At 30.9% G+C, this 12128-nt stretch overlaps 1 protein-coding gene across 4 annotated transcripts in view; it reads right to left on the bottom strand.

The window, feature by feature from the left end:
• ADAM2 (ADAM metallopeptidase domain 2) overlaps window positions 1-12128 on the bottom strand; it is a 136229-nt gene that overhangs the window by 122540 nt on the left and 1561 nt on the right. For all 4 annotated transcript variants that reach the window (XR_009615995.3, XM_060653513.3, XM_060653512.3 and 1 more), the window contains one exon: window positions 8187-8242. Coding sequence is in view for 2 of the 4 variants with exons in the window: in XM_060653513.3 (XP_060509496.1) it covers window positions 8187-8242 (56 nt within the window). In the remaining 2 variants the exon portion in view is untranslated. The remainder of the gene's footprint in view (window positions 1-8186; window positions 8243-12128) is intronic.

The raw sequence follows: 12128 nt of genomic DNA, 5'->3' as shown, positions 1-12128 counted from the left end.
ATTTGTACTGCATTAAAAGAAAGAATTTCACACTCAATAAAAAATAGACTGAATAAAAATGGAAAGAAAATGATAGGAAAAATGTTGTTTACAAATACTAAACAACAGAAAGTTAGTGTAACTATACATACACCAGATAAAATTTAAGAAAAACTAATTACTAAAAAATAACCACATCATAATATTAAAATTGTATTCACACTCAAAATTTATACAACTTTGAAATTATAATCTCAAAAATGTAATTGAAAATTCACATAAGGAAACTTTACAATTTGAAAATCATTGTGGAAGATTTTAACACATATATATTACTAAATAATATAACAAATAGAAAAATCAATGTTGAATATGAAAGAATTTTATGATTAAAAAAGAACACTAGGGGCGCCTGGATGGCGCAGTCAGTTAAGCGTCCGACTTCAGCCAGGTCACGATCTCGCGGTCTGTGAGTTCGAGCCCCGCGTCAGGCTCTGGGCTGATGGCTCGGAGCCTGGAGCCTGTTTCAGATTCTGTGTCTCCTTCTCTCTCTGCCCTTCCCCCGTTCATGCTCTGTCTCTCTCTGTCCCAAAAATAAATAAAAAACGTTGAAAAAAAAAATTAAAAGAAAAAAAAAGAACACTAGAACAAGTGATTATGGAGTATATAGTATTTTTTAGTACGTATAGGATAATTACAAAAATTGAATATATATTACATCACAAAGTTAGTGTCAACTTTTAAAGGATTGAAATCAAAGAATATTTTGTGTTCAAAAATTACTAGAAATAATAACTAGATAACTGCCACATATATTGATATTTAGAGATAATGAAATAATTCATGGACCAAAGAAGAAATGTAATATAAACTTGAAAATGTTTGCTAATAGTCAATCAGAGAAAATTCTACACAGCCAAAGATGTAAGGGGCAGCTAAGCAATATTTGGAGAAAAAAGTTAGCCTTAAAATTTTAAACTAGAAAATTAAAATGGTTGATGAGTAATCAACTTAGAATTCATTTGAGCAAGCTATAAACAGATCAAAATTAACACAAAAAAAAGTAAAAGCAAAGCAATAATATAAAAATCATATAATGTAAATGATAACATAAAAATTAGTCCATGAAAAAAGTTATTAAATTGGCAAAGTAATGGTGAGATGTGTCAAAGAAAAAAGAAAAAAAGATGAAATGATATTAAAATGCAAGAGGGTGACTGACCTTAAAAATACCAGTCTTTGAAAAAGTAAGAGGATACTATGACCAACTGCATACCATAAATTGAAGTTAAATTTAAATGAACGAATACCTAGAAAAATATAATGTGTAAAAACAGACTCAAAGAGAAGAAAAATCTGCATAATCATAGTACCGTTAGAGACATTAGATTAATAGTCTAAAACGTCTCTACACAAGGGAACTCCAGGTGAAGTTAGTTTTACAGGTGAACAGTACCAAACATTCACCATTTCAGGGACCAGAAAGAGATGGGATAGAAAGTGAAAAGATAATATGAGAAAAGATCATTATAAGTTGTAATTACAAGCTATAACCATAGGGTTCACTCATAGCTGGTCAGTGGTAGACTTATACTTATTTCTAAGGATGCTTGGATCCATGGGAGGGACCCTTACCAAGAAGCAAATAAAACAGATTGATTAGTGAATTAAAATATTCTGTTTAGAGTAAAAAACAAACAAACAAACAAACAAACAAACAAACAAACAAACAAACAAAACTCCCCTAAAGGTCTGAATCAGCTTTCCATGATGTTATTGAAAAGATACAGATTAACTGTCTACATACATTTGTCTTCATTTTGAGTCTGTAACCAGTGAGATCAAAGCAATCCAACAGTTAACTTGAACCTTGGATTTCATGAGAATGATATATCTTGTACATATTTTGGTTTTTTTCAGTGATTTAGAGTCAAACCACCTTCTGTGCAACTATGGGACCTCCCTAATATTGCCCTAGCTTTCTTCTTTCCTTCTTCCTACTGTTGTGGTGCAGTGTATCCTTTTTGAAGTACATGTGAATTGTTATGGTAATAAATTTTTTGAGTCCTTTCAGTTATACAACCCAGTGTAATTTGTACACAGACCAATCTTAATTATATTTGGACATAAAATAATTCTAAATAAAATATTAATGAATGCAGTTGATTAAATAATAAGTTAAAACCCAGTAGGATGCATTCCTGGAAGAAGGATCAATTTAATATTAGAAAGTCAATTACAATAACAGATTAAATAATATATGCTCATAAACAGATGCAGAATTGATAAATTTAACATCCATTAACTATGGAAATAGCAAAGAATGGAGTGAATGTCTTTATGACAATCAAAATATCATCTTTAATTATGAACACTGAAATCATTCTATTTGACTTTGTGAACAAGAAAATAAGGTACTCTGCCTCAACTTCTATTTACTATTGTATTATGCTAGTGGTTCCTTGTACCCAGCAAAAAACTAAGAAAATAAATAAAACTCCTATGCATTAGAAATAAGGAAACAAACCTGCCTTTATCAGATGATAGAATTATAAATGTATCTAAAGACAGATTATTTTTTTGAGCTCTCCAGAGAATTCGGTTAAGTTTCCTGATGTATATTTACTATATAAGGATCAATTGTATTCCCATACACAAGAAACACATTTAGAATATGAATTTTTTCAAATGTGACTTTTTCAATAGCCTCAAAAGTGTGAAATATCTAAAAAGAAAATGCAAATAAGTGTGCAAAATCTTTAAGGAGAATGTCATAAAAATATATTAAGTACTATTAAAATCTGAATAAATGGACAGATATACCATGTCATACACAGAGAAATACTTCTCTGTGTTTTGTTTTTTGGGGTGTTGTTGGGTTTTGTCTTTTTGTGGGGTTTTTTTGGGTATTGTATTGTAAAATGATTAGTTCTTCCCAAAGTGCTGTGTAGATTCAAAGAATCAATATCCTGGACATTTCTTTGTGGAAGAGTTGATTCTAAAATATATGAAAATGAAAAGTACTAAGAAAAATCAGAACATTCTTGATAAAGAAAAGACAGAAGGACCTTAACTTTAAGCTATCAATATTTATTACAAAGAGATAAATTGAGCAAAAATTTTAATACAGAGGTCAGTAATACATATATATCCATATATATGTGATATATACAGCAGTCATCACAGATATATATATATATATATAAAAGATTTAATAAAATTGACATCAAAAAGTCATACCAAAAACTAAGTTACTCATCTATCTCAGAGCATTCTCTAAAGTCAATTTCTTGTAGAATAAAGACATAAATATGAAAGGCAAAACTAAAAATATTTTAGGACTGTGTAACATTTAGTCATGGCCTTGGCGTAAAGGAGGATTTTTTATACAAGATAAAACTATAACTCAAATAAAGGAAAAATTCTCTTTACTAAAATACCATAAGTGTGAAAACAGAAGGCATAGAGTAGGAGAAGTTATTTGAAAAACACATCATGAACTAAAGACTTCTGGGCAAAAAAAATCAAAAGAATTCCTAAAAATAGGAAAGAAAAGGTCAGATTAGAAAGCTCTTTTGTAAAAGTATAAATATCTTCCATAGGTGCTTAACAAAGAAGAAAATCCAAATAGCCAACTGATATATTTTTTAAAAAGTATCCAGACTTATTTGCATTTAGAGAGATACATATAATAAACATCACATAATCAACAGTTATTGAAAACTTAAAAGATCTACCATTATTAATTAAATATGCGATTCAGAGGGGCATATAAAGGAGTATAATGTTTTAGGAAAATTGTTTAATAATTATGACAATGCATCTATTTTAACAATACAGACTATCCTTAGTTGTATATCCAGAAAATCTTGTGCACATGTGCCAAAGAACACATATGTAAGAGTTTTCATATTTGAATATTTTAATATTTCCACAATAGAAAAAATGGAATGTCTAAAATAGCAGGATAAATTGTTGTATAATCATGAAATTGGATACTATTCAGTAATTTAGATTCATTTATTTAGAATTCAAAACAAATAGAAATATATTGCTTAGGATAATTAAATAAAATCAAGGAAATGGTTATCACAACAATCTTGAAAGTAGTTACAAATACTGTATACATTGGAATACAGTCAATGTGTATACATGAATGCTCACTTCATAATTATTCATTTAACTGCACAAATACATTTTATTTATTTTGATTTATGCTTAATATATTATACAACAACAAATATTAAAACAACAATTAAAAGGCAATTGGTAGTGACTTTTGTGAAAGACAGAAGACCCAATCTCCTATCTCCATTTCCACTATCAATACACAGAAATGACTGATTAACAATACTAATATATTTTTTAATATAGCACTACACTTTAAACAATAAAGTGGGTTGACAATGCCCTATAGGCCAAAACCTGCACACCACGTTTCTTTTCTTTTTAAAAAAAATTATTTATTTTGAAAGAGAGCATAAGCAGGGGAGGGGCCAAGAGAGAGGGAGAGGGAAGATCCCAAGCAGGCTCTGCTTTGACAGTGGGGCTTGAACCCACGAACCATGAGATCATGACCTGAGCCAAAATTGAGACTTAGACGCTTTACTGCCTGAGCCACCCAGTTACCCCCCCACCACTTTTAAATATAAAGTGATATTAGAATATAGCTATGTCTATCTATTTTCAAATCTTCTGTGCCAACTTTCACAATGACAGAATTCAGTGGCTGCAAGAGAGACCATATGGAGTTCACTCTAAAATGTTTACTATCTAGCCCTTTGCAAAAGGTGGACTGACTTTTGCTTTAAACAAAATGGTCAAAGAAGTGAAAACAAAGACTAGTTCTGCAGTTAAAAAAGTAAGCAGGTGACACTGCAAACTAGGTCAGAATCTGGACCAGAATTGTACCTTAGGAATGGAAGGTTAAATAGCCTCTGGTCTCTAGCATGAAACACAGTGTGGGCTTTCCAGTAAAGAGCATAGAGCTAGAAATATCCTCAGCAATTTGTAAACAGAAGGAGAAAGAATCAATACCTGCTGTCTGTAGACAATGGACAGAATGAAGCTACCCAATCTTGACCATGGCAGAAACAGCATCACATGCAAAAACAAAAACCCTAAACTACATCTCATGCAAATGTGGAATGGATTACAAATTGCCCCATCACTGCTGAAACTCTGAGATGATAAACAACACAAACATTGGAGCCATCTAAATGGACCCACCAGGAATGAAGCAGAAACATCTATAAAACCCCTTACTTACCATAAGGTTGCCACAAAAGCCTTCAATTTGTAAAAATGCAGTATGTGTGAAGGCACGATAAAACAAGGGTGCCTGTAGTATTACTCTCAATATGCTCATCTAGATGCATTCTTGAGTTTGGCAAGAATACCTTTGAGCAGTGTGATAAAATTGGCGTTCTAATTTCATTTGTTTGACCCCTAGGGGATTGCCAAGTTGATGTGACAAGGCACAAATTGCTGCCAGCTCTTTACACAGTCAAAGCCTCATAGGCTGTTGAGAGTGCAAGTGATACCACTTTTTTCTATATAAACTGTTGGCTAAGTCTGAAACCAACTAGTTAACAGGATACCATGAGTAGGAGCTGCCAGGTTGAGACACACCAGTAACAGTAGTCACTGAAGGCTTCAGGACTCCACCAGCAGGGGTTCCTTGGCCGCACTTTATTCTGTCTCCTCTGCAACCTAGTATTATTCACTATATTCTCATCTGTTGCATATACAATGAAAAACTACAATGAAAGTTTTGCATTTACTTCGATTATAGATTTGATCGTATCTAAAAAGTTAGGTTCCGTTTATGACTACTTTCTTGACATTTTACAACAATATTTTGAATTTTTCTGAGCCAAGACTTATTCGGTGACTGTGACTTAATTCTCCAAAAGCTGGTTCTTTGATTAAACATTTGTAATTATATTCTAATTTTATCATGCTAGTCATTAAGAAAGTGGTTACTTTTTAAAAGATTTTGTGTTTACTATGTGAAGGTTTTTATTTAAGTGCACTTTGCTTGTATGTGAGAAAAGAAAAGTCTTAATTGTAGGGTGTGTAATATGCAATTCATCAATTATATCATCATTAGTTGTATTGTGTATGTTATAATTTTTTTCCTAATATAAAAAAGACAGACCTTAAGAAATCTACTGCTACTCATAAGCTGTCATTTTTACATTAGGACAAAAAGGTATAGCATGTACAATACAACTAATGATGATACAGATGGCTAACAGACACATGAAAAGATGCCCAACATCACCAATCATCAGGGAAATACAAATCAAAACTACAATCAGATATCACCTCATACCTTCCAGAATGTCTAAAATTAACAACACAGGAAACAACAGATGTTGGCAAGGATGAGGAGAAAGGGGAGCTCTCTTACACTATCTTGGTGGGAATGCAAACTAGGGCAGCCACTCTGGAAAACAATATGGAGGTTCCTCAAAAAGTTACAAATAGAGCTATCATGTGATCCAAAAATTGCTCTAGGGATTTACTCAAAGGATACAAAAATACTAATACTAATACTAAATAGTAATACTAATACTAAGAGATACATGCACCCTAATATTTATAGCAACGTACCTATAATAGCCAAAATATACAAAGAGCCCAAGTGACCATCAACCGATGAATGGATAAAGAGCCCAAGTGTCCATCAGTTGATAAATGAATAAAGAATGGGATATATATATATATATATATATATATATATATTACTCAGCCATATAAAAGAATGATATCTTGCCATTTTCAATGACATGGATGGAGCTGCAGTGTATTATGACAAGCAAAATAAATCAGAGAAAAATACATTATTTCACTCATATGTGGAATTTAAGAAACAAAACAGATGAACACAGGGTACAAAACAGACTCTTAATTATAGACAACTGAGGTTTGCTAGAAGGAAGGTGGGTGGGAGGAAGGATGGGCTAAATGGATGATGAGTATTAAGGAGGGCACTTGTGATGAGCACTGGGTGTTGTATGTATGAGGAATCACTAAATTCTATATCTGAAACTAATATTACCCTGTATATAAACTGGAATTTAAGTAAAAATTTAGAGAGAAAAAAAAATTTCACACAGTTTTTAAAATACATTAATGTAGAGTTGTGAAATTCTTATTTTTACCTTTTACTTTTTTTTAAGTTTATTTATTTTTGAGAGATAGAGTGCATACGCCAGGGGAAGGGCAGAGTAAGAGAATCCCAAGCAGACTCCACTGTCAGCGGGGAGCCTGACATAGGGCTTAAACCCAAGAACTGTGAGATACCGACCTGAGCCAAAATCAAGCGTCAGACGCTCAACCAAATGAGCCACCCAGGCATCCCTCCTACTTATACCATTTAAAAAGGACCATTACAGGGATTCCTGGGTGGCTCAGTCGGTTGAGCATCTGACTTCGACTCAGGTCATGATCTCGCTGTCTGTGAGTTCAAGCCCCCACCACACCCCCTCACCCCTGTCCCCCTGCCTTGAGTTCAAGCCCCTATCCCCCTACCCCGTGAGTTCAAGTGCCACATCGAGCTCTTTGCTAACAGCCTGGAGCCTGTTTCAGATTCTGTGTCTCCCTCTCTCTCTCTGCACCCCTCTCCCCACACTCATGCTCTGTCTCTCCCTCTGTCGAAAATAAAATAAACATTAAAAGAAATTTAAAAAGGACCATTACAATTCTTATTTTTCTTTATTCCTTAGTAAGATGTGCTTATTTTTCCTAAATTCATCAGCTGGCATAGTACTGAGTTTGGTTAATTACAATTATATTTAAGTCCTTAATACATTCTGACATGATGTGTTAAGTAATTTTCTTTTAATCATCACTATTCTTTCCACCCTAATTCATGATGATCTTTCAAATATAGTTGAATATTAGGGACTTGAAAAGATTTTGATAAAGATAGAAAATTATCAAAATTCATCCTTCATGAAATCCATAGATAGCCAAACAAAATTTGATGCTACTGGGAAGAAGGAAGATGGAAGCATAAACTAAAGGTTCAACTTCTACATATTTATTATATAGACAAAGTTTTTTAAGTCATAAAATAAGAGACAAATGAATAGCCAGTAACTAGGAACATCTAAAAATGCAAAATAATTACATTCTGTATTAATTATAAACAAGATTTAGAAAAAAATACAGGTGGTAAAATAATGTAGATCACCTACTTTTGCATTAGGTTCACGGTGTATGTTTTCCCTTCAATTACAATGTTGTAGGACACCTGGCAGGAGAGTGTATTAAAAAGACAAAGAAAGTGATAAGAATGTTAGAAAGTAAAACTAACATTTTACATTAATGATAGTTACATTGAAAGCACATTAATACAATAAAAGAGGAAAATTTATAATTTAATGTTGATTTATATCAATGAAATGATATTTAAATATTGGCTTTCATAATAAAAGTGGATAGAATATATTTTGCGTAATTTCTTAATAAATTTTAAATGAATCCAACAAAACATTTGAATCTGAAAAATTGATTTGCACCCAATAATTACATTAACTTAATAAAGACTGAGGTCACTGCAAAACTTATGCTTAAAATGGAAGAACATAAACATATTACTAATAAAAAATTTATATAATAGAGCAAAGATTTAGCAGCACATAAAGTATAATATTTGCAGATTTTATAAAATTCATTCCAAGTTTGGATCAAAACTCATTGATCTATTTTATTAATAGTAAGATTAAGAAATGATGTTTAACAAATGGGCAATTTAGTCTTTATAGATCAATTTGCGTAGCCTCTACATCTTTAAATTCTTGGGCCTTCCAATCCAGTAGCATGGTTTATACTTGGGTTTATTTAAACCTTTCATTCCTCTCATCTTATTTTATTGTCTTCAGAGATGAGGTTTTGCTTAACTTTGTTAGATTTATCCAGATTTTGATATTTATGTAGTGTAAAATTTCTTTTTAAAAGTTTCATTTTATATTTTTGTTTTGTAGAATGGAAATATAATTGATTTTTATGTTATGGTCTTATTTCTTTTTTGTTTGTTTTGTTTTCTTTTTATCTTGTTTCTAAAGATTTTACTAAATTATTGTTATTTCTAATTTTCTGTAAGTAATTTTGGATTTTATTTTATATGCAATCATTTAATCTGTAAATGATGATAGCATTATTTTTTCTTTCCAATTATTATGCATATTTTTAATTTTTGTTTTTTTCTTTCCTTATCAGAGTGGCTAATATTTCCAGGCAAAATAAATAGAAAAGGTAACAGTGGACATCCTTATATTTTTCTTGATCTCAGGAAAAAAGCTTTCAATATTTCAACTTTGTGCATGATGTTTCTTTCAAAAGCATTTGATCTTCTCTATATGCCACAGTTGATTATTATTCTTAATTATTACATATTTTGAGCAAATAAACACTACAGCAAATTACAAAAAATGCCTTGTCAACAATGTCTATGTTAAAACATAAAAACATTAAAAGTATTTCAAAACAATTTTAAGTACTCTCCCATCCTATTATTAATTCCCTTTCTTACATTCCAACTAACCAACATCTTGAATTTCATGTTTATCATTCCCACACATATTTTTATATCTATACTAATTATTGATGTTTAAATAATTTTTTGCATAAATTTTAGCTCTGTGTGAATGTAATCCTTCTACAAGTTATATATTTAGTTGCTGGATTACACACCTGCTTAAAACACTGTTTCAGACATAGTAAGCACTCTGTAAACATTTGTTCTCATTACCAATACATGTAGCTTTATAATTTTTTCATGGTATTGTATTACATTTTCTGAATATAGCACAGTTTATTCATCTATACTGTCAATGGTTATTTAGTTTTGTTTTACTATTTTAAGCAATGCCCCCCCCCAAATAATCTTAGGCATATCTTTGTACATATTTGCAAGCTATATTTTAATCTAAACCTGAGTGAACGTCTTTTATTAAAAAGTACTTTTGCAACTTCACTTGAAGCTTAAAACTAATCAGCAAATTTGTTGCACCAATGTAGATATTCACAAAAAGTGAATATTATCCTTTTATCCATCTCCTTTAATTGCATTTTGTTTTGTTAGAGTTAAATTTTGCCATTGATGTGAAATAATACCCTATTGTGTTTACCTGGCAATTCCCTATAAATTTCCTAATTTGTATATATGCTTGATAATTATTGTCCCCTCAAGGTCAACACTTAATTGTCATTCATAACTTTGTACATGTTTCTATTTTCTTGGTTTTTATCTAATTTATTTGTATGAGTTCTTGATATATTCTGGATACCTTTTGTGTGTTATATGGATGGCAAATATCTTCTGTGAGACTGGAACATTTTTCACCTCATTTATGGTAGCTATTTATTTGTATATTTAAATCTAGATATTCCTTATGCCTTCACTTAAGATTTTCTGTTCTTTTTTTTTCTGGTATCATTCTTCCCTATTATAAGGTCCTAGAAATAGCCTTCTACCTTGTCTTCCAGATTTTTAGTACTTTACTCTCAGATGTATGCATTTAAATTATCTTGAATCAATTTTGGTGTATACTGTAGCATTAATATACATTTTCTTATTATTCCATATCATTAATAAATTTTCTCTTCACCATTTATTAACTAATCCATTCTTTATCCAATGATTTCAATGTTACCATTGAAATGAATAAGTCCTCATATGTGTGTGGGTATTTCAGAGATACTCTATTCTGTTCTGTTAATTTATTTGTCCCTTAGACAATATCACATACCACATTATATTAATTACTAAAACTTTAAAATATGTTTTGAAATGAACCAAAGTGAATCACTATTTTGTTCTTCAAAGTTAACATTTTTTACCTTTTACCATTCCATATATATTTTAGAATCAACCTGCCGATTTCCATGAAATTTCTTATGGAATGGTAGTCAATCTACAGATTTGGTAAAAATTAACCTAAGAAAATATTAAGCATTCTTGACTGCCAACATGACCTACTTTCCTTTTTTTAATCCTTCCAGTTTTATTAGTGCTCATAATAATGTCTTTCAATAAAAGTTTACTGTATCCTAAAAAGTTCTCTACCTTTTGAATAATATTTATTGTTAAGTAACTCTTGTTTTTGGCCTGTGTGTGTGTGGGGGGGGGGGGTGTTGTACATATATGTGCGTATATGTATATACACAAAAATATGTATATATACATATACACATATATATACACACTAAAAGCACTTTATCACAAAATGTTATTTACTGATATTATTAAATATATGTGTATATATGTATGTATGTATATGTGTATTTTCCCCTATTTTTTGCTCTAAATTTACACTTAATATTTGAGTCTTATTCTTTTTTCTTATTTTGGTCCCAATTCATAATATCCATTAGAATGTCTGGTATTCTGTTATCATTATGTCAAAGTGTTGTCAATACTGATTTTTATTTATTCTGTGTTGCTATACTTGTCCTGAGGAATCTCTTTTTTTATTATTTCTCAGTCACTATATGTTTAATATAGCATCTTCTCCAGGTTTCCCCCCACTTCTTTCAGGAATTTCAGTTACTATATACTTAAGTCTCTAATTCAATCCTCCTTCTCCCTTAGCCATTTTTATGTTGCATCTATCTGGTTTCTTTAGCTGACTCTGATCTAATTCTTGATTTTTTTTTTCACTTTCATTATACTTTTCACATCTACTCAGGTTTTTTAAAACTGCTAGGCGAATATTGTCTTTTTATGATCTGTATCATTCATTTATTAATCATAACAGTTATAAACATAAACTATGTTATGTTTATAGCATTTTTAAAACTAGTAACTACAGTCAATACAGCCTCACTGGTTCAAATACAATGTATCCAGTACTACTCTACACATGGGGGATAGAGACATTAACACAATAGTGAAACTTTTTCCCTTATGAATTTAACAGCTGAGGTCAGGTGATTTTTTTTTTTGTACTTTTCTTATGGAATTATTGTCATAGATTATGGTGATGCCTAGTAGAAGATATTTCCCTCTAAGTAGATTCTGTATATATTTTCTGATATGAACAAGCAATTCCATATTATTTTTGAATTAAAAAATAGAACTCTTCCAAATACTGTTAAATGCCTCACATTATTTTTCTATTTAAATAATTAAATAT

This window comes from Panthera onca, chromosome B1 (assembly GCF_046562875.1).
Source record: "Panthera onca isolate mPanOnc1 chromosome B1, mPanOnc1 haplotype 2, whole genome shotgun sequence".
Taxonomy (NCBI): domain Eukaryota; kingdom Metazoa; phylum Chordata; class Mammalia; order Carnivora; family Felidae; genus Panthera; species Panthera onca.
The sequence above is the reverse complement of the archived record's forward strand: the minus strand, read 5'-3'. Positions and strand labels throughout refer to the sequence as shown.